Source organism: Dryobates pubescens, chromosome 11 (genome assembly GCF_014839835.1).
Source record: "Dryobates pubescens isolate bDryPub1 chromosome 11, bDryPub1.pri, whole genome shotgun sequence".
NCBI classification, from domain to species: Eukaryota; Metazoa; Chordata; class Aves; order Piciformes; family Picidae; genus Dryobates; species Dryobates pubescens.
In genome coordinates this window covers 18,952,691-18,976,680 of record NC_071622.1, presented here as the reverse complement: position 1 = coordinate 18,976,680, position 23,990 = coordinate 18,952,691, and the positions used below count along the sequence as shown (strand labels likewise).

The 23,990-nt window shown below is 37.3% G+C and overlaps 1 protein-coding gene across 1 annotated transcript in view; it reads right to left on the bottom strand.

Moving 5' to 3' along the window:
• The window catches only part of COL24A1 (collagen type XXIV alpha 1 chain), a 126,172-nt gene that overhangs the window by 5,407 nt on the left and 96,775 nt on the right, over positions 1-23,990 (bottom strand). The window contains exons 40-57 of the mRNA XM_054165019.1: positions 23,884-23,937; positions 23,096-23,149; positions 21,383-21,439; positions 19,691-19,744; positions 18,627-18,680; positions 18,467-18,520; positions 16,900-16,953; positions 15,203-15,310; positions 12,415-12,522; positions 10,833-10,940; positions 10,689-10,742; positions 10,338-10,400; positions 9,110-9,163; positions 7,459-7,494; positions 2,255-2,290; positions 2,134-2,160; positions 1,049-1,114; positions 168-336 (exon numbers count right to left, since the gene is read on the bottom strand). Of these exons, the coding sequence (XP_054020994.1) occupies positions 168-336; positions 1,049-1,114; positions 2,134-2,160; positions 2,255-2,290; positions 7,459-7,494; positions 9,110-9,163; positions 10,338-10,400; positions 10,689-10,742; positions 10,833-10,940; positions 12,415-12,522; positions 15,203-15,310; positions 16,900-16,953; positions 18,467-18,520; positions 18,627-18,680; positions 19,691-19,744; positions 21,383-21,439; positions 23,096-23,149; positions 23,884-23,937 (1,210 nt within the window). The remainder of the gene's footprint in view (positions 1-167; positions 337-1,048; positions 1,115-2,133; positions 2,161-2,254; positions 2,291-7,458; positions 7,495-9,109; positions 9,164-10,337; positions 10,401-10,688; positions 10,743-10,832; positions 10,941-12,414; positions 12,523-15,202; positions 15,311-16,899; positions 16,954-18,466; positions 18,521-18,626; positions 18,681-19,690; positions 19,745-21,382; positions 21,440-23,095; positions 23,150-23,883; positions 23,938-23,990) is intronic.

The following is a 23,990-nucleotide window of genomic DNA, read 5'->3' as shown; positions in this document are numbered from 1 at the left end:
ACATACTTCCATCCTTAAAACTCAGAAATGTTATCTTTAATTAAAATAATACGAAGGCATACTACAACAGCATAGAATAAAAGAATCCACACAACATAATTTTGATGAAAGTAACATTTAGAAGCAACACATTTCCCAGCCCAGCTTTAATGAAAGTGGACACTCACCATCCGACACTTTACGTTCACAGTTAAGTAAATCCCTGCAGATGCGTGCTGGGTTATCTCGTGTGCCAAGAGGGTTCTTGATGCTGTGCAGTAAATTGCTAAGGTAGTGCAGCGTTTTGAATATCTCTGTACTGTGATCTAGTAAAGTTACTTCAGTATTCTGGTATTTCTGCCAAGGGCCATTAGCAAATGTGTTACCACAAAGAAGTATCACAGCAACAGTACATAACAGTAATACTCAAATGGCCATGGAATACCCAGATGGAAGCAAAATGTTTGCAATGCATGCAGTCAGCCATATAAGACAGGGTAAGAATAACATATTCCAATAAATAGATTAGTAGATTTTATAATTATCAGAGCAGTGAAGGTGCAGGCAGGTAAAGATCATGCAAATACATAATTGTGACATATTGACCAAAAAAAAGGAAGGAAAAAAAAAAAAGAAAAACAATTAGTGTATTTTTAAAATATTTAAGCAGTTTCAGATTTTGAACAGTGAAATCTACGTAGCAAACGTATTTATTTCACACATGTAAGGAATTGTCTTGCAGTCAGTGAGACCACAAACTTGCATATATCATATACACTTTTTGAGTCAAAGCCTAAATGCCACCATCATTATCTGTGGCGAAGCAGATGCAGTCTGTTATGTATGGCAGTCAACAAATTTCCATTACTGCCAGTCAGGACAAAAAGGTAGAAATGATGCTGGTTTTCTCAACTTCATTTCAATTGTATTCTATAAATCCTAACAATAATACTTGCCGTCCATAATTGTTTTTAAATTAAGCCTTTAAAGAAATCTTGTTCTGTCCTCAAAAAATAGAATTGTAATTGCATAGCCTGTATGCCAATGCAAATGCATTGAAATACATTACCTCCCTCTGCAGTACAGCATTTGACTCAATTAAAGCCTGAACAGCAGCATTGATGTCCACTTGTTTCTGAAAAGAAAAAAAAAGAAGAATATAAAAACATGAACAGGAATATTCTACAATGCATGTGCTAAATTCTTTGAGCACTATATAGCAACATACACAATACCTTTATTATTTTATCATTTTAGAACATAATTAACAGGAAACACTTACTTTTAAAATAGGATCCTGCCTTCCACTTCCAAAGAATGCAAGCATGCATACAGAAAAAGCATATTTGATTTTTATTACTATCCCTATACCAAATTTAATGATGGTACTCTCAGAACCTGTAAAACAGATACTACAATAATTGTTCCAGACTAATATCCCAACTTAGTTCTCCCAGCCATTTAATTTGCATATTTAAGAAACCCAATCCAGGTAAGTGTGAAAAGGTGTCATTCCTTTGCAGAGAAGCAGACACAAAGCATATCTCAATCATCTATGAGCAGCTAACAGATCAAAGTAGTCTTCATGATGCATTAAGAAATGCCAAGACTGACAGAGTAGACTCTGAAGGAAGCCTGTTTCTTGCGTATTTTCATTCTCTGCACTTTGTGTGATACACAGGTATATACCACACCCCGACAACAGGTTGGTTTGTTTTTAAAGAACCAAGTCACGCACACAAGCATCTAGTTCTTGTAATGTCTTCTCAGATTATACATGTCATTACAGGTTTAGGAAACTTCAGCACTGAGTCTGTCCTAACTGGTACAATTCCATTACAAACTAAATCTCTGTGTGTGTATATACAGGGAGAACATCTGGGTCAGAACTAGCACAAAATCTTCTGTTGCTATCTTCCAGACTGTTCAAATACAGGACAGGAGAAAAAACTTTTAGAGTGTGATAGAGTTAACCCATATCAAAAGTACAGAAGGTTAAAAAAAACAATATATTGCTGTAGTGATGGAAGTTGTAGAAAAATGTATTTGCGTTTCACGTGCAGTGATGAACAAGCAACATGTTTGAAGAGGATCCCACTATTTTCACTTTCATAAAAGAACTGTATTGTAGGTTAGGGTTGTTACAGGACTTACTGTTAGTCCTGGTGGTCCAGGTGGTCCCTGGAAAATGGGAGAAACCAGGTATTAGGTGCTTCACATGTTTGTATAATGCAATCACAACATAAAAATGAAGGCATGGAAATTATGCACTCACACGTGGTCCTGGCTGGCCTCGAGGTCCCTGAGGCCCCTAGAAGAAACAGAGGAAAGATGTAACATATAGATGAACATCTTTGGTTTTACATTTATGTATTTTTCAAATCCCAGAAGCCCACAATGCATACTGGTTTGGGTAAAGCTGTAGATGATTATCCCCTGCTGTTAAAGTACCATACCCTGTTAACATGTGTTAGAATTGCTGGGTTGTCTGGTTACTTGTTTATCCAATTACTTTTGATATGAAGGGAATAACAGAAGTCATGCAAAGTATTAATATATAACGTGCTATACGTTGTGCCAGCATTACACGCATGTTGCCAATACAAGTACCACAAAGGATGAGTGGCCATAAAAGCATTTTAAATAATGTTATGGGGCGTTGTAAAAAACGAACTTATCTGCTATACCCCATGACTCTCTGCTGGGCATTTATTAGCTCCATTTATCAGCAGTTCAATTTTCAGGCAGAACATGTTATATTTGTTGTTTAATAGTGATAGTACAAGCTTCCTTCATTTATTTATTTATGTCTGTTTCCTCATCATAAGTTGGATGCATGGAGGAGACAAGGAGAAGAAACAGCTGCTTTTCCCTAGCTTTTAGTGCCTACAATGCATAGAGTCTTAAAATCTAAGTTTTAGGCTTGCCTTAGGGCTGGACGTGGACCTTCCACAAAACAATAACCTCATCTGAATTACTCTTTCTTCGAGCAACTATTCCCATTCAGATGGAATGATTGTGAATATTTATTAATATACAGCAATACTTATGTCTCTCTTAGATTATCCTCTTCAGTCTCTACAATACTCAAAGCCTCTAGGAGCTGCTGTAACATAAACAATAGAAGGAATAACAACAAGGAAAAGAAAAGGCCTTAATACGACCAAAAGGAAAAAAGGATTGAAAGGCATAAGCCAGAGCTGCACCATGTATTAGGAAAAGCTTTTAACATAACTGAGTTAATTTAAGCAAAACATTCTTTAGCCCGTGCTGCTTGTAACCAATTATTCAAGCACAATAAACTGTTCCAGCAAAAGCCCTTAGTGTATTGTCATGCAGTACCATGTCTGTGCCAAAAGAGAAATAATCTTATCTGACATAGCCATGCTGACAAATATTGTGAAACTGATCTAGTCAGAGGTATTAATTTGTAAACCACTCAATATAGTAACAAGAAGCACTCCTGCTGTGAGATTTCACAGCAAGATTCTTTGTGTGTCACTGCACCAGAGCTGCTGAACTTAGGGTGTACTTCAAGCTGCCACAAGCAAGGGCAGCTGGAAATGGGTAAAGAAAGGCAAGATTCAACCTAACAGTTAATGTAGATTTTAAAAAGGGATCTCAAAGCAGATAGGAGTGATTTATTTAGGTCACTGATTAAGAGAATACCAGCTGCATTTCTTATTATCTCTAGACACATGCATAAGGCAAACACATGGCAGCTACTGGGCAGCATGTGTCAGGGGTTACAATGACCTCCACAGCCACACCAATTAAGCATACCTGCACATGACCTGCTCAGCCCATGCCAAAGGGGCTCACTTGCTGTATTGTGAATGGTGTGAAAAGTGGAAACCATCATGTACTTTCTAGCACTAGATCTATACCAACAAGGCTATGTTGAGATACTGCAAATGGCTTTAAGGCCATGACCCATTTTTTATACACATCCTTTGGATACTAGAAGAGAACCAAAACTGAAGCAATTTGATTGTTTAGAGATATGGTCTTGTGATATTTAATTAAGATAATCTTAATGGCAATAAGCTCTAGGGACTGTAAATATAGTCAACTTTTCAGTTGATAAATTCTGACCTGTTTATGTTTCATCCACTTACACCCATTAAAAGAACTCTATGCCATCTTTTAGGCCAATATTTACAGATATTTAATAAAGACAGTAATGCTTAAAATTGGAAAATAGAAAAGAAACCACTTATATAGTACTATAGAAATCTCTGCTGGTTCTGTGGCAAGTTCTGTGTAGCTTCTTTTTGCTCTTCTGAGTATTACTCAGCTTGAAATTTTCTTTTAAATTCTATTACTACTAAACAGGCATAAAATATTATTTTTGTTATTTATTATTACAACATAACTGATGAGAGATGGGTTTGCAGAGATGACATTCACTATTTTGGGCTAGTCCCTCAGCTCCTGACAATCAACTGCCAGCTGTGTAGGCTGACCTCCACATTTCGTTAATCAGACAACTCAGGTGCTGTTAGTCTGCTGTAGGACACAAGGTCTGCCTTGTAGGCACAAGGCCTTAAACAGTTTGTCCCTAAGTAACCACTGCTCTCTGATGAATAGATGTCCTTGTTCTGAGTGCTGAGATTTAGGCATTCCAGTGGATTTTTCAGATGACTGAATACTTCAGTTAATGCTCTATATTCTTGGCATGTATCACAATTTTAAGACTCAAAAAGTCTTGGGACAAGAACAGTTAAAATCTGTAGTGGTTTCTGAGATAGAATTGAATCTTTCAAAAATTAAACCCTACGTTGTCCAAATGAATTTAAGGTATTTTGTAAAAGAGGACTGTGATTTGTCTTAACTCACTGTCTCCTTGCCAATAAAACCCATATGAAGAAAAAAAAAAAAAGTAAATATTGAATGCAATTTAACTGAGTTAACTACTTTTGAGGATATTACATTTCTTAAATGCCTTAAAACTTGAGAGGACTATTTCAGTTACCTTTATAAGCCCTTAAAATATAATGAATCTGCATAGACTGTGTTGAACATCCTGTAGAGATGTTATAAATGTTCCCTTCCTGTTGCAGAGCAGCAAAGTGAGGTTAAATTAAACTTTTCGTAGATTAGATTATTTGCTAGATGTTTTACTGGAAGGTACAGGATTACCTTTACAAATCTACTTAATTTACCTTTTGATCACATTAGTATTTAAGTGAGAAAGGTATAACTCTAGTTCATAACAGCCCAAAGCAGAGGATAAAGCAGTTAGTTTCAGTGTACTCTTTAATTCTTTAATCACTAACTGGATTGCTAGTGCAGAAGTTCAAAGTTTAACACCCCAATCTTTTTCCAATAGTGTAAAGCTGTAATTTTACATGCAGTGACGCACATGCTTAACTTTGAAAACATGAGCAAGAACTTCCGTATTTTCTATGAGTTATGAAAATTTCCAAGAAACAGAAAGTGTTTAACAAAATTATTAATATTAAGCTTTCCCTGCTCACTGATGTCAATATGATGCTATGTCACCATATCTCATAATGGGTAAATCCTAATAACATCCTACAATATAATATAATACAGTGTACTATCTGCCATTAATTATTGTAAATCTAAGCTAAAACAGCTAATGGAGAATTACAGATAATGCCTTGTCATCTCATATCTTTTTCTTCCACCTTGAGGATAGTAAGACACTGAAATACATTCCCCAGGGAAATTACTCAGCCTCTGTACCTGGAACTTTTCAAAACTTGGCTGATTAAGGCCCTGAGCAACATGGTTTGATTTCAGAGCTGACTCTTTTAAACACGAGGTTTCTCCAGAAATGTCTGGAGATCACTTACAACCTGGATTATCCTATGTCTCTACATTATAATTCATTATTTGACATGCCATCCTCTGTCTCTACATTGTAACTCATTACTGGACATGCCATGAGATAAGAATAATAATAAAAACACAGTCAGAAAATGAAACACTTTCAGAAACGTTAGAATTCTGAAACAATATTCCAAAATGTACTCTTTGTTTTTCTAAATGCTGCAGTCACGGTGATATGACTATTTTGAACTGAATAGTAACTTTGACTAAAATTTTTCAACAAACTATCTTTCTGACTCTATCATTTTTTAGCTCCAGAAGTAGCCTACAGGACCTGAACTTTGGTTCACCACTGAGCAAAACAAGGAGACATGATTTTACCTTCCATGTTTTCCACAAGATAAAAGGATATTTCTTCCTGTATCCCAGACAGACTAAAAACTATAACTAAAACTTGGACTGCTACAAAAAAAGTTTAAATCTTAGGAAGAGTGCCAATATAAATTTTAAAGATATAAATTTAAACTCAGAATATCAGATGAAAATAATTTTCTCTCATTTGTATCTGAAAGTAGTTGGAAATATATCCTTGGCTATGTAATATAAAATAATGCCACTGTGTATTAACATTAAGAAGAAACTAACTCATCTTGATTAATTCAAGAACTTATTAGGAACTAACATGCACCAACAATGGAAATGAATGCTTCTTGCTCACCATTTTGGATGTTTGTTAAGTGTCAGCATTTTTACCTCTATGCTGGCATAGCAATTCTTATAAACAAACAGTAGAAAAGGACTTTTGAGATGTTTAATAGCAGCACTAATTAAGAAACTGGTTTCCCTCTTATTCTGAGACAGCAATTCCCTCAAGAGCATTAGAATCAGAGGATAGCTCTCCAAGACATGTACAGCAAGTTCAGATTCAAGCCTTAATTCTTCAGCAATTTTGAGTATTTCTGATTTATTTTTCAAAAGTTTTATAAGGCAATTAGGTTGAAATTGTACACAGGTGGCTGCTAAAAGCACAATAGAGCAAGACAACAGAAAATACATGATTTTAAGTGATGTGGAGTGAAAGGCAGGGTAGGAGCAAGAGGAGCAAGATCGCATTGGCTAATTACTGGAAAAGGAACTAATTATAAACCTGACGTATAAAGTCATGTCGCGGGTGTCACCTATCACTGCATTTATATTTGCTGAAATATGATCATTTAATGGCTTTTCATATAGCCATTATTAATTTGAGACTTTAGTAGCTTTAACAATTTTTTAATCAAATTTGAACATTTACTAATGTACAGAAATTAATGTAATAGCCTCACAGAAAAATGAAGGACAGCAACTTCATAACCTAGCAACTCTGCCTACCACTACTACAGCTGGCACAGAAAACACACACACCCATTCTCAGCTCTAGGCTCTAGGCTTCTCCTGAACTTCTGCCTGTCTAGACAAGATGATACAGAGTTATGAACTTGCATATGTCTGCTATGCTGTGAGGCACAGACAACAAATGTGACACAGGATTTTTCTTTGCTATCAGCTTTCTTGGCCAGCACTCTCCAGGAGCACAACATGACTGTCTGACATTCAGAGCATGCAAGACTGCATTCAGAGTAACGGCAATAGGTTCTGCACAGTCAAAAAATTAAAAGCAAAGAAGTTATTTCATCTTACCATTTCACCTCTTGTGCCCTTTTCACCTCTCAGTCCCTTTAAGAAAGAAAATATGTTAATCCAGTGTGCTTTCTAACCACCTGGGACTGAAACAAGGAGATTAATATCCATCACAGTTATACAGCTCTCATAAAAAATCCAGTCTCATCTGTGGAAGTATTTACAAGTCTGGGGCTTTAATCTTCCTGTTCTATTAGAAAGTTAAATTGTTTGAAAACATTTTGTAATTCCTATGTGTGGAAAGCTGTTTACTCTGGATTGTAAAAATGGTTTTCACAGTAATTGTAACTGTCAGTGTTCTCCCTATCAATCAGCTGTATTCTCTATGTTTTGATCCACTCAAATACATCAGTCCTTCACTGTCTTAAGTATAGAGAACCAAAATTAGTACTTGCCACCACTGAAGAAATCCATTGATTATATAGCTGAGTTTATTACCCCATTAGCTCTCCTCCCACAGACAGATTAGAGACTATTTTCTTTCTCCATGGCATTTTTGTCTAGTTTTACACTTAAATTGTGTCTCTGAAGATGGTAACAATCCTGCAATTCTACAATTCTACAGTACTTCTCTGGAAGAATTTTTCATCTTGGTAGCTGCATTTCATAACAAAAAGAAGTAATCTTTACCTGTAATGCCTTCTTAATGACAAGAGCAAACCATTACAGTCAATATGAAGTCTATTAAAAGCCTTCATATGAGCAACTGTAAAGTTTTCCTCCCAAGTGGGACTGAGAAGGGTTCAGCAAGGCTTAAAGTACTGTGTTTTTCCCAAGAAGTGGAAAGATTAGTCTAATTATAGAAGGATCATTTCCCTTCTTCCTTTTCACTTGTAAATACCTGTATTTATTACTTCTATTGTATATTCCTATTATTTTTATAATTATTATTTACATTTTTAGATGTTTTCATTCATTTCTAGTCTTGTTGATCAGGCAGAGGAGCTTGGGTGGTACAAAGAGCTTCTAAAACGACCGTGTATGGCTGGGTAGTCTGCAGACATGAGCCATGGACGTTCTCTTAAAGAACATTGCTCTGTCTCTGGTACAGGGAGTGCAACAAAGGATGGAAAGTATGATGAGGTTGGAGCTCCATCACTGCAGGAAACCTGGGGTGCATTGAAGGTTGTAAGAAAGGCTAAGAGCAGTTAAGTTGTTACAGGGACCTCACCAGCACCTGGAATACCCCAACAAGGCCTTGTGGGCATTCCTGACATGTCTAAAGGGGCATTCTGGACAGTTCAGCCCAATCAATGCATAAAAAATAAACTCAATTGAAACTGAGCATGGATACTTTAGATCTGTCTTAGACCTACGGCTGAGACCCTAACTACCATGTGGATATTCTACGTGCTGGTGTACGCCTCGACTCACCCACTGCTATAGGCATGCCCTCTGTATACTGTACTTAGAAGACCATTGAGATGACATTTGTTTTGTCATAGATTTCCCCCCCCCCCCCCCCGCCTTGTTTGTATTACAGGTCCTGGAGTCACACACATTAGCCTACCAGCATGGTATAATGTGAAGATGCTCCTGCTAGCTGCTATTTGCAAACAGAAAAATGAGAAGTTCACATGCTGCAAATCAGATAATTATAAATAAGGCTAAGTGAAATAACCAAATTATGCAAAAGAGAAGGGAGACTTACAGGCCTGCCTTTTGGGCCTGTTATGCCTTCTTCACCAACGGGGCCCATATATCCCTGTAAACAAACAGAGAATTTATTAGTTGACCATGTTTTCAAAATGAAGACAATCCTTACGACATATCCTTGTTTAAAGAACCTAAGCACACAGCCCTGGCAAATATCCAACAATCATGGTGATATTCTCTTTCTGGACACTGAGTGCACAGTGCTACAAAATCAGCAAGGTAATTATTTTAATAATTAGTAATAGGTGTGGTTGGAAAGCCCCCACACATTCTTTTATGTGAAAGCTGATGCACTAAAACCAATGGAAATGTAAGTACTCTGATTACCCAAGACCACGTATTTATTGAGATGCAATCAACATCTTGAACTATATTACTGCCCACAAGTGCTTTCGTAAGGCTGCCAGAAAGTGCTGCTAAAATGTTTCTCCTCTGTTCCATTTCATTCAGAGCAAACTGCTCATCTCCAGTGTTCATCTTGTATAGGAACGTTCAGAAAAAGGACGTAGTTATTCGAACAGACCCCTAAAGCTGCTGCTCTGCATCTGATTAACTGAACTAATTAATTTCTGTGACGAGAGAGTTCAGTGAGAGAAGAAGATTTTATGGTAAGGCCTTCCATACTGCAACTTTCCCTCTTTTTCACTTCAAACTGCAATCTGGATGCACATTGCCTGATATTTTAGAATGCTAAAGATGCATGTAGAATGTCGTGCAGAATGAGCTAATGCAGTTTAGTAACCTTGTAAATAAAAAGAAAAGAATTATTAAAAAAAGAGTATCTACTTATCAATAATGCCTGAGTACCACTCTGTCTTACAGCAGGCAAAATTTGGCTATTTTTGTTTTCTTTTGCTGTAGGACAGAGACACACAACCAGCACTGCTGTCAGTAAGAGGAAGGAGAATGTTCAACCCCAACGGACAAAGATATGACAGCAATAAGGATACTTGTGTAAATGAAATTATACTAGGAGAGCCACGTTTGTCAGCAGAGCTTGCTTTTATCCTTCAAAATTAACAGCACAGCTCTGCTTTTGTACCTGTAACCATATAGCAACCAGAGCACTGTAGCCGTACATGAAAAGGGTTTCTAGTGGAGTCAAAATCAGAGAGAAAGGTTTGGTTACAGTGTTGCAGTCTTGTTAACAGGGAAAACTGGATAATTCTCTAAGCTATAAATACATCACTTGCAAGGCATACTTTGTGGAGTAAAACACTTACAGCTTGGCCAGTTGGACCCTTGGGGCCCAGAATTCCAACTAACCCAATGTCCCCTGCAAGACCCTGAAAATAGAAAGGTACAGTTTAATCACATGGGGACATTAGCTATCCACGTTTCACTTTCTTGGAATCAGTGAAAGTAAGACAACTTCTAAGAGCAGTAATGAATATCAAGCTCACTGACCCAAAATATTTGTCCTTGGACATGGAGTACACAGTTCTGCCTACAATGTTCCAGTGGTTCAGATGGATTTTGAATAATTTATTGTTAAAGTTAATTAATTCTATGCTTTCCTGATGTTCTTACTCTGTTAATGGCTCAAGATCTAACAGAAAAGAATGAGCACATACTTTTAGACCTGGTAATCCTTGAATCCCCATTAAACCTTGATCTCCACCTTCTCCCTGTAATAGAGGCAGACATCTGTTCTATTGTTTCATGTTGGTAACTCTTGGAACTAGTTGTTTTGCATTAACATTAACATGATTACATACAGTCTGTCCTTTCAGTCCTGTGTCTCCTGCTGGTCCTTGGTCACCTTGTGATCCTGGAAGGCCTCTTTTGCCTCGCTTTCCTGGATGACCCAGAATCCCTGTCTCACCCTATCAATAGGAAGATAATGCATCCTTCATTACAATTATAACAATTACAAATGTAAAGATGGGTTTCTTGGTAGAAAAATGGAAAATGTCTTCTCTCTAAGAAATATACCTACTACATTAATTTTATTTCCATCAGTAATGTTTTCAATAACCATACATTCACTAACATGCAAATGTGACCTGACTGTTTCTTGGCTTGGAAACATACAAAAAAACATACATGTTGGATCATTTCCAGTATAGTGCCTTACAACAAACACTAAAATCACAGAATGAAATAGAGAATAGGCAGGTTAGATGCTAATTTTAAATTAGCATCTACTGAGCAAAGCATAGTATAGTTGTGGAACTCCTTGTTGTTAGACTAAAAGTTTACCTTGTCTCAAATGGAAACAAGAAAACTTCATAGAAGAAAAATATTCCGAGGACTATCAAACACGTGGAAACTATGTCTGGCTCGGGAGGTTACCGAGCTCCAATTAAGGCTGTGAATATAAACCTTTCACGCTTGCCTTGTGCTTATGCCCTTTCTTAGGTGTTATCTTTCTGCTCCAACAAAGACTTTTGACCTGCCTTGGTATGACCACACCTAATACTTAATTTGTGCTATGCAGTAACAGTTTTCCCTCACCCTCATTTATTCCCTGTCTTTTTGAGATTCAAACACTTCTGAGCAGGAACTACCTCCTACGGCTCATTGTCTAGACACAGCAGTAAAATTCAGACTGTGAGCACTGGCAGTAAATACTACAAATAGTGAATACAGTTTAAAGAAAAATATTTTCATGAAAAGGTAACAAAGACAGTATTTCCCTCTCCCAATTTTTAAGTTACTTAAGGTTTTTTAAAACTGCTTACCAATAAAAGAGCATGATGAATTGTGATTTTTGATTGAAAATTCGATTGTGAATGGCAAAAAAAAAAATAAAAATCTGGGTTTGTTTATTTTTCTTAAACATTGAGTCAAATTAATACGGGGATATGCTGATGTAAGGCAACCAGAACTGTCTGGAAAACTTAGATTTCTTCTTTCTGAAAGGGCTGAACAATAGCAATTTTACGATAAATGGACAGCCCAGAAAAGCCTAGGGGCTTCTTAGCACCCAAACTTGGGACTTAAGCTTGAAATTCCAGTACTGCTCTGCTAGTAGACCACTTAGGTATTCAAATCATCCCAACTGTTGTAGCAGTTACATAATTTTAAGAAGAAAAGTCAGGAAACACCTGGCCCTAAAACTTTCACTAAAACCCAAAGTGTTTGGAATGGCTTCTGGACTGGGAATTGCATCCAGGTGGATGGGACTGTTTTCAAAAATGAGGTCAGCACAACTTACAGTCTTACCCTTCAAATAAGTTTTAGTGCCAATTACTCACATAATTAACAGTAGCATGGTGGATGCACAATCATTGCTTGCAGCATGAAGACTAAGCAGTATCAGTAACACTGTACTTAAACAAGATCACAGGAGTGTACCTTCAGTCCGGCTTCTCCCCTGGGCCCTGGCATGCCTGGCAATCCCTTGGGACCTCGTGCTCCAGGATAACCTGCCAGACCTTGTAAGCCTGAGTTTCCTTTATTGCCCTTAACAAATTGAAAACAATTGATCACAAGCAGAACAGCCAAACATGTTTTTTTCATTTTATGCTAAAATAGGAGTATAATGCACAAAGCCACTGAACGCTTCCTGTATATACAGATACACATTGATAGTACATCAAAATATATGAAAAGACAATGATTGGCAGCATCATCTGGATTTCTGCTAATACTGTAAAAGCAAAATTCTGTCATACTTATCAATAAAGCTACACTGAGTTGGACTGAGGTTTCTGAGGACTCAAGTTACTATAAAATGTTTAACAAGTCATTGACTGTCAGCAAAGCAAATACTAATCATGCCACAGCCCACTGCAGTTGTTCAGATCAGTGCTCATCTTAAACCTTGTTCTTCCTACCCTAAATACATCCTGTTGTCATTTGTGTGGTACCACCTACCTAGACTCGAAAACTGAGAACATTCAAGAGAATTGGTTTATGCAAGGCATCCTCCCTGTTGGCACCCTCCTAAAGATGAATAGTTGCCCAGCTTAGACACCAGTAATCAAACAGTGAACAATATTCTGTCCACAGTAAATGTGCACTCAAATATATATGGGAAAACTACTGGGTATACTAGTGACTGGTCTTACCTCCCACAGGTAATCATACAGAGTAGTTTATATGGGACCTAACATTCTCCCAGATCAGATTATTTGCATCTTCAGATTAATAGCCTTTAGCACTGATCCCTGTTTAATTCTGCTCTAACTCTGTTTTGGAATCTGCATGAAAAGAGTACTAATCTCCATTAATTGTGGAAGATGATCCCTGGAGATGGTTCTTGGATGAGTGTTGTATGATGTCTGAGGATTCTAAGCCTATGATAAGGAGCTCTTTCTGATGAAAACAAGATGCTGAATTCATTCATTACAGGTGGACTGAAAATACAGTTGAGACTCACAGTATTCATTTTTTCAGGAAGGAACTTTACAAGAAGAAACAAAATGAGACTACCTTCCCACAGACACATTCAAAATTCAACATCCTTATTCATAAATATCAGACATGCTGATAATATTAGGATGGTTGTGTGCACTCTGTAAGGATTCAGATACAGTAACTTTACCACATGAAGATTAGATCATTTGCTATGGAAATATATGAGAACATAAACAAAAGCAACTATGAATGAAAAAAACATGTTACTTAGTACATGGAATTTAAGCCAATTTTGACACGTTAAAAACACAAAGTGGAATTTCACTGCCATCCAAATAAATGTTTCTGTGATATTATTTAGTAGAAACACACACACACATATGAATAAGAAAGACTATATATATATAACATTGCATTCAGTTAAGCATTCATTGAATTATGACTTTTAAATTAATATGTTTTACAGGGCTTTTGATTATGGTACTGTGGCTTATGTTCTGATGGACTAATAAACTTTAAAAGTTCTTTGTATTTATTGTGGCAAAAACTATTGACAAGCCTCTTTATTACAATTGTGATGCTACTCTGTATTTTTCATACAGAGTAGTGGAAAAGACAGACAACATTTTGTGTGGAAAGGCAAAATGTAAGAATTCTTTGGGTTGATACTCCTAACTCTTACTCTAAAAAACAGGGTACATCTGCCCCCTATGGGTAACTTGTTTAGTTTTCTTTTTCTTGAAACATAGGTTTGGCATCTCAATTATTTCCCACCACCAAATCTACCTTGGCTTCCTTTTATAACAACGACTGGTCCATCTAACAAGAACTACTGAGAAATACCACACCTGAAACCAGTGATCAGACTTTCAAAAATAAGAACAAGTAAAGGCATTTTCTCCCTCTTCTACTGAAGAGCTGTACCACTGCTTCTAGAAACAGCTGGCAGCAGGTGACCACCCTTGGCTCAAGATAAAAAACAAACTCATTGCAAGACTGCTTCCAGGTACCTCAGACACCCAATACTACTTTTTACTGGTTTTGGGCAAAGCTTACAAACTTGAAGACAATAAGGAAAGTGTGGGATCATCTCAAAGCCTGAGCAGAAACAGTCTCAGCTGGGCTCTATAGCTCATTTCCAGAACAGAACTGCCAAGCCTCTGAGATTAAGAAAGCATTTTCACTTGGCTGTAATTACTACAAACAAATGCCAGAGAAATGGTTTGGTGTTTTTTTTTTTCCCTTACAGCACACTTCCCTGGGGTCACTGTGATTTATCAACATTTAGAAATACCTGAGGGGTGGGTGTCAAGATGAAGGTGACAGTCTCTTTTCAGTGGTGCCCAGTGACAGGACAAGGAACAATGGGTACAAGTTAGAACACAGGAGGTGCCACCTCAACACGAGAAGACACTTCTTTACAGTGAGTTTGATGGAGCACTGGAAGAGGCTGCCCAAGAGAGGTTGTGGAGTCTCCTTATCCGGAGACTTTCAAAACCTGCCTGGATGCATACCTGTGCAGCCTACCCTAGGTGATCCTGCTTTGGCAGGGGGGTTGAAATTGATGTTCTCTGGAGGTGCTTCCAACCCCTAACGTTCTGTGAATATGCTAACTTTTCATCCTGGCCAGAACATCAGGAGAAAAAGAGAAACAAAACAAAACAATTGGTCTAATCGTCAGATGCTCAAGAAACTGAGAATGTGTCCTTCTGTTTAAATACACTAATCTTAGAAAGTCTGTAATGCAGGATGACAAAGAGAGGCAATATGGAAGGCAACTTACCTTAGGGCCAGGCTTTCCTGACAGCCCAGGCTTGCCAGGGTTCCCAGAAATGCCTTCTGGTCCAGGGTATCCAACTCCTCCTTTCTCCCCAGCTGGCCCTGGTTTTCCCTTGAAACAAATTCAAATTAAATACAGCATTGTTAGCTCTCTTCATCTTCACCATCACGGAACTAGATTTTAGCCACAGTATTTCCTAAAGCCTACATAATAACATACCCAGTGATACAAATGAATACTTGAAAAGGGAGCTCTGAGGTATGATGCTTGGTTTAAAATATTCTTTGCTTAACCCTAGACTTGCTGTGTTGTAAGATCTGAGCAAATTCACCTGAAACCACTGGGCTGATCCCTCTGTGTTTAAACTGATGCAAGGAAACCTAAAAAAGTAATCTATTTATCCCTGTGAAAAACCCAACCATATATCTTTTCAGCCTTTATCTTACTATATATTCTGTGTTGTACATTCACAAATGCATGCTGTTCAAAGTTGAACATTTCCAAAATATATACAGTCTTCTATTAAGGCAAGTTTGTGCTAACTAGCTACACTTGCGTGAAAAAGCCTCATGTCATCCACCAGGGATACAGTGATTTTTTTTCTTTACAATTATGTCCTTTTAGACTGACATACACAATCTTAAGGGGCTTGGAGTTCTGCAGTCATCTCTGCATGAATGCATCTCTCAGGAAGTTAGAATATGCTAACTACAACACATCTTGTTTCAAAAATTGTATTTAACAGGCATATGCAATGTAAGAAGTGTGCCACTTAATCTTATTCCTAACTTCTGGTTGCTGAAGTATCTTGCTCTTGGCATGTGCTTTGAGACTTCCTATTTCCCCTCCTCACTTCTCCAAATGTCTTGCCTTTCCCTTTTTCCCTTTGTCTGCTGAATGATATACTCTGTGCAGTCCTACAGAGGAAAGAGCCAAGTATTTACATAAGACAAACGGTTCCTGCCTTCAAAAGGCCCTTCTTGCACTCTGCCCAGCAGGCCCAAGTTCTGCAAAGCAGCAGCATTTTTCTGGTTACTGACAATGTTTTGATGTGAGGTAGTAAAAGTTATTTACAGTATGTCCTGGTGTGGCATTATTTATTACAGGACCAAAATAGCCTTGATTCAGTTTGTTCTTGGTTGTGTTTACAGAACACCTACTGCTTTCTTCTCTTTCTTCTCCGTAAGGGAGAAACGGATAGATGCAAGTTAGCTTATCTACAGTAACTCAAAAGAGAACATGAGAAAATTCAGCTTGGGTCAAGTTAAAGAAAGTAAGGCTCTGGGAATCTTCCAGCCATATCCATTGTGGACATACGAATCCAGGCTTCTGTATGCTTCAGCTGCACAACAAACTGATGGAAACAGAGAGTGAACAGTAGTACAGCTCCATGCAATATAATTATGATAACTTGCACTTTGACTACAAGCTACATGCAAAAGTAATCTAATTAAGTAATTCTACAAGTGGGAAGGACCTTATCGTATTAGCTACACTTCACTTCCATGTATTGAGTAACACTATAATTCAACATGGTTTCAAACACCAGTTGTATTTCCACCAGGGTTCTTTTACACTTCCTAGACAAGAAGTAGGTTCTTTAGCATGAGCATGAAACTTTCTGGCACCACTGGCACAACTCAATTTTTGTCTTATTAGTTTTATAACCTGAAGATAGACTGTAGAATTTTGTTACTTACAGGAATTCCAGGTTTGCCTGCCTGACCTGCTGCTCCTTTCTTCCCCGTGGGCCCCTGAAAGTTACAAATACTTGTGAACTGACAGATGTCTTAAACTCAGTCTGATAAGAAAAGATGAGAATTGTTCTCCTCTAGTACACATGCACAATGTGTGGCTTTGGACCACATTATTTCCACTTCAGGAGAGAGCAGAAAGCTTTTCAAGTGAACATACTTTGGGTAGAACTGCATATATTTTTCCACTTGCTGAATTGCTACAGTGTTTCAAAAACAAAAGGCGCAAGGTTTTTCACTGTGACTCTGTCAATTTCTCCTCTCTCAGCCACATCTCTATAAGGAAGCACACTTTGCTATTACTGAACTTCCTGTACCTTTTAAAAATGGAAATAAAGAAAACAAGGCCACTGAGTGTGGAGAAGAATACTAGAAAATGACAGTGGCACATATGGAAACATTCTTTTTAAGTAATATGTACACAAAAGGAAAATTTACTTAAAATCAGATTTTAAAATTTTATTTATTTTTTTTTTTTGGTCTTGACCAATCTAGGAATCTGCAGTCATAGAAATCTGAAGTGATACTGAGAGGAGATAATTTTCTTATAAGTGGTTTAGAAACATTGGAAGCCAGGTACCAAGGAAGAAAAGCTCAGAATGGGTCAAAAGCATCTCTGAGAATTTTTCTTTATAGGATATTCATCATAAAATATAAAGATCTATGGCACAAATTTTATCCTGCCACTAAAAGATACAACTACTTGGACACCAGGGAAAAGAGTACAGCTTGTTAGCATAGAATGAGTAGAAAAAGATTTCCAAGATTTTCTGGATTAATTATTTTCAACACTGTTCTTAAAGTACAAATGATACTAAATGCTGCAATGTTATGTAACATGCAATAAAGTGAAAAGCTAAAGTCAATGTTAGTGTAAATGGTTTATAATTAATGTAAAGATGGTAATTTAGCTCTATACCTTAACTTAATGCCTTTATATTAAGAAAGGCATAAAAAGGTCCACTAATCAGAACTGGAACATGTATATTCAATGAACTGTATAAAATACAGTTTTCAACACACCACCGAGATGAACTATTCTCTCTAAAAGAAAAGATTTAGTCTTTTGTCTTTTTTTTGGTGACTTGCTCTGTCATTATTCCTCTACCATTCTGCAGCAAATTCCTTATTTCTATGACTGAAAACTGAGTGCAGCACAGTATGAGTCGGCTTCATTTAGAGATCAGAGCAGTAAATTCCTGGGTGCTTTTCAGTGCAAGTTTGACACAAGGAACTCCATTTAAAGATGTAATTTACTATCACTCAAGTATTTCTAAAAGAGCCTCTCAAATGCATTATATGATTCCAAAGTAAAACCACTTACCTATCAAACAACACATATTTAGTACCCCAGATCATTGTGCAGTTTTAGATTCTGTATTTTTGTTGTCCCTGCCAGTATGAAAAGTAAACCCAAACAGTGAGTTTTAGCCTTATAGAAGTTTCACAAGGGCAGTCAGGGAAACACACAAATTCCAGTTAAGTCAGTTTCACTTTACTTTTTTCCACTTACTTCAGAACCTCTTTCTCCTTTTTGTCCTTGCTCTCCCAATTCACCTGGCTCCCCCTTTGGAAAGAACGTATATTAAATAAGTGAAACGAATCATTTAGATGCAGATGAAAATGCATTTTCAACATCCAGTAGAGAAATCTCACTTGTTTGAAACACTTACTGGAGGCCCCTGCTGTCCAATAGGTCCTCTAAGCCCTGGAAGACCTATATGTCCCTAGGAGGAGAAAGTATATTAATAGCAAGATAAGTAACTCAGGATGTCACGCTCAGTGAGATATAGATTTCCCTGTAAAGCCCATCTTGGGAGGTGCTGGATTGCCCCAGCTTCACTGACGTGACCTTAGCTCTCCTGAGATCAGACTGCAGGGAATTTTTCTTCTTTAAATTCTCTACTCCAAATTCATGTGAGAATTACGTACTGTTTAAACATTTCTACACTTCTGTAAGAACAGATCATATTAAATTCTTTGTTTGATGTCTACCTGTATTATCTGTGTAAGGTAAACAGAATATTCTATGTCAAGGACTGTTTCTTTTGTGTTTCAGCAAAATGCATCAGCAATTAGCAAGAGTTGCCATCCAATCTGTATATGCTGAAACACTGAATACAAATAATCATTAATTATTAGATTTACAAAGAAACAGTGCTTAAATCTCAGAGAAAAAAAGGATTTAATTGATTCAGTATTACATAACTGTTTAAGCTGTAAGGGACCTGGTGAGATCATCTAATGCAATCCCTGCTTCTTATGCAGGGTGTGGTAGAGAAGTTTGGGACCACACCCAGTCAGGTTTTGGGTAGTTCCAAAGATGGAAACTCCACAGCCTCTCTGGGCAGCCTGTTTTGGTTCTCAGTCACCCTCACATTAAAAAAATCATTTTCTTCTGTTCAAAGGGAGTTTATTATGTTTTAATTTTGCCCTTTGCCTCTTGACCTGCCACTAGTCACTACTGAGACAAGACTGGCTCCTTCATCTTCATTCCATCCCATTAGATATTTATACAGATTAAGATCACCCAAGTGTTCTCTTCTCCAGCATGAGTCCCAGCTCTCTTCTCCCCATAAGAAAGATGCTTTAATGACTTCTAAAGCTCATCAGTGAGACAACAGCAAGTCCATTTCTGCACACTTGTGAGAGAGGATGACATTTCTGCTACATTCCTTTACATGATTGCTCAGCATGCCATGTTCAAATAAAAAGACTAGTGAGCAAGATGTATTACCTTGTAGCCTTCATCACCAGGTTCTCCTCTATCTCCACGTTCACCACTAGGACCCTGGAGAGAAAAATCAAAGAGCAAAATATAATACCTGAACTGAAAAAATGGTGCAGTGAAGTACTGAAAGCAAGATGGTATAACTCTCAAAGCAGACTAACCAATGAGATGGAACTAAGGATTGCAAAGATTGAAGCAAGCTTGTCTAAAGGAATTAACATGCTTTTTTTCCTAAGCAAAACACACTGCTGTCAGACAGCAACCACTGTCTAAAATATTTTGTATCTGAAGACTAGAAGCAGAAACATACATCTTATGTGGGCATAAATGAAACAGGAATATTGACATTGGTAGGACCTCTCCAGGTTTATACCCTAATGTACATATCCAAACTAAACGTCTCCATGAATAAATGAAGAGATTTTGTTTTCAAGACATGCAAGGCAAACTTACATGGTTTCTGTAAGACAACACATGAAAAATTGTATGTTTTTTCTGAAATGGTTTGCTGTTCTCTGCTTAAATTTGATGTTTGCCCTAATAAAAAGGCAATTTCAATCCCTCAGCATGTCTCACACAAGAGCTGCACAGGAGCAGAGGGAAAAGAAAAAATTTTGTCAGTCATGGTTCACCCTGCTGCACTCAGACACCTATCTGGTACTACTTTAGGGAAAGATCCTTACTCCAATCCCACAGGATACAGGATTTCCCCCCAGAATTTTAATTCTATTGTATCAAAGAGTCCAAATGTCAGTCAAAGGAAAAATTATGGGATAGGGAATCATGACCAAAGAAATGTCAAAGTTTTCCAAAATACATCCAGTCAATCATTATGTGTCTCATCATGAAAAACTGGCAAGGCATCACCTATTGCAGCATATCCACTAACAGATAATATTATGCAACTGCCTGTATACTCTCCAATGTTTCAACAGCCTCATGGCACACTTCCTAGATGGAATCCACAAGGTGGAAAGGCCCTGCTTATGACATTTGAGCACTCAGCTTTACAGAGACAGTTTGTCTACAACTGAATTGGCTGGAGTCTCTTATCTCATGCATTACCATAAGTAAGAATCTAGTCCAGACTCTGCCTTCAGTTACATGAAGGGTTTTATAGCCCTGCATTTTGAGGACGTGAAGCATAAATAGTAAGACTTAATAGTGAAGAGAAGTAGGCTGTACAAGTATTACTTCTGGTGCAATCAGTCTGAAAATGAAACACTGTTTAATAAGATTTTGAGATGGATTCTTTTTTTCTTGACATGTTCATAACTGCTGCAAAGAGATACTCAACATACGAATTAAGTAAAAAAAAACAAAACAGGTTACAAAATGCAGCTCTTGCTAAATTACCTTTGTAGTGATAATGAAATAAGTCAAAATGTGTTTCTGGTTAGTAAACCAATTAGGTATAATTCAGAATAAACAGAGAGGGTAAAATTCTGTTCCAAAATGTACTGACCTAAACACAGATGAATGGCATTAGTGTAATTTAACACAGGGCACATAGTCTTTAGCAGGAAAGAGCACATGACTGCATTTTTCAGAGAGGGATTACCAATTAAAGGACCATCATTCTACATTTTTCTGCAAGGACTGACTACTGAGACAATGATATAAAGTACCAGAAAGAATTTGCATTTTCTCTTGCCTTGAGAGGTAGCAATATAATTTTTTTGAGAAAGAAAGACCTACTGGTTCACCTATGGGCCCAGGTGGTCCAAGGACTGTATTGTCTTCTCCTGGGTAACCCTAAAACAATGATAAGTATTAAAAAGTATTAATATGGAGATTCAACCTTGTCTACAATGCACACATGTTCAAATGCTAATAAACACCCAGAGAGCACATTATTACAGATGCTAAAAGTAAATATACAGAATACAGAATGAACTAGGTTTGAAAAGACCTTCGTGGTCATTGAGTCCAACCTATCACCCAACACCATCTAATCAACTAAACAATGGTACTAAGTGCCTCATCCAGTCTCTAATATGATGCCTATGGTTTAAACATGTTAAAAATTGTAACTTCATTTTAATATATACCTAAATGTCCTGAAGACATTTAGGAAGGGAAGAAAAAAAAAAAAAAGCTAAGTAGTTTCTCTCTTGAAAAGACATATCTGTATTTATATACATATATATGTGTAATTGAAAAGGGTCCATATAATCATTTATTTATTTAATGAGAAAAAGCATAAACAGGATATTTGACAGGAGGAAAAAAAGAAAATTTCTTCCACTGTTTTGAGAAACATACTAAATATAGACAGACAAGTGCACAGAAGACTCCAATACTAAGCCTGAACTCTATTAAATTTCAAATATGAAACAACTGCCATCCAAACCAATAGACACAAAGTTATCTTTTCCAGATGCTACTTACCAGCATTTCATAGAATCATAGAAGAGAATCCTTGTGGTTAGAAAAGACCTTTAAGCTCATCAAGTCCAACCATTATCTACCAAGTCTGGTGCTAAACCACGTCCCTTAGCAACACATTTGTGCGTCTTTTAAGCCTCTCCAGGGATGGGGAGTCAGCCACCTCCCTTGGGAGCCTATTCCAGTGTTTGGTAACTCAGTGAAGAAGTTTCTTCTAATATCCAAACTAAGCCTTCTCTAATGCAACTTGAGGCCATTTCCTCTCATCCTTATGCCAAGAGGCTCACATTTTAAATATCATTAGTGGTTTCCAAATACACATCAAAGTGCTTTTTCAGTAGTGACCAAGCAAGCTAGACACCAAACAACTGCATTTTCAGTTATTGTTTCTGAAAATTTTATCAGAACCACTAATTGTCTATTAGCAGTATTCACTGCAATACTGGCACCAATATAAGAATCTATTTCTCTGTCAGATGCAATCCCAAACTAATCTGTGCCTCCTTGGGGCCACACAGATTTCAGTCAGCACATAAATCTTTTTGGAGGATTTGAGACTTAGAAGAACAACAGTGAATTTTACACTGACATGGCAGGACTGAGGTAACATCCTGCCTCTAACATTTTATATTAAGCACAGACCTTTGTCCATATTTGCAGGACTTTCAGCAAAATCTGAGAGCGTACTCACAGGCTAAAAGCTAGGTAAATACTTAGCTTGTTTCATGATGAGTATTACTGTCAGCAGTTCTCACTAAGGACAGTGGTGCTTTCTGATACAATAGGATGTGTTTCTTAGAGTGGGTACCTTGTGTTTTAAAACCTGACACATTTCAGCTGTATAATTGGGAACTCTGCCATTGAACGATCAATTTCCCCACTTTGGAATGTCTGTTCTCTCCAATACTGATAAATATTGCAAACAGTGGCTTTTGTTGCATGTGGTGGAAAACAGAGGGCATGCAGTAACATTTCCTTGCTTTGTAATTGCTCAAATTGTAGGAGTACAGTCTGTCTTCATACCTTTTCTCCTTTGGGTCCTGGGGGCCCTGAGGGTCCTGGAGGACCCTGGTGACCCTATAGAAGAAACAAAACAAAACTTAGTTCCAAAACTAACCGAAGAACTAATTGATTCCAAACTCTCTTTTAGCTGCTTGTTATTATTATTTTTAGCTGCTTGCTAATAATGCTAAATAGTGATGTGGCTCAAAATTAATGGGCCCAGGCAAAAAATTTATTATGTGCAGGAAAAGCTCTGTGTACAGTGAGCAACCAAACATTCTGGCAAGGTTTGGGGCAGGTGAGGAGAGCTGGGCTGGTTCTCACTTTGAGGCTAGGAACACTGATGGAAATTTCTGTTTGGAAAAAAGATATGGCAGGACTCAATCCATCTATGATGATGATCATAACTACTTTTCAGTTAAAGGCCACAATATCTTTACGTGTTTAACTAAGCTCATTCTATCAGATTTTGTGTATTGATTCACTGTTCTGCCTGGCCACACAGTAAGCAAAAGTAGTGGTGTTTGCTGAACTCTATTTATACTGTTTTATATTAACTTTATTTACAAAGAGAGAGATACAATAGTCAAAAAAAGGTTGCAAAAAACAAATGCTAGTGAGCCCATAAAAGCCAGTAATCATTGCATAAGGCTAATGTTATCATGTGTCATATAAACATACGTGAGTATCTGACTCTCTTAAAGATATTTATGTGTTCTGCATGCAGACACCCATCTTTGAAATTATTTGGAGTACCATAGACTTACTTAGGGATGTGTTTGTAGATGAATTTAATAAAAAAACCTCACCCCATAGCCTGGAATTCCTGACTCTCCTTCAGGTCCCATTCCTCCTAGGCGTCCCTGTTAAATGGGATAAATCAGTGACAGAAAAATTAATTCTGTTATAAAATATT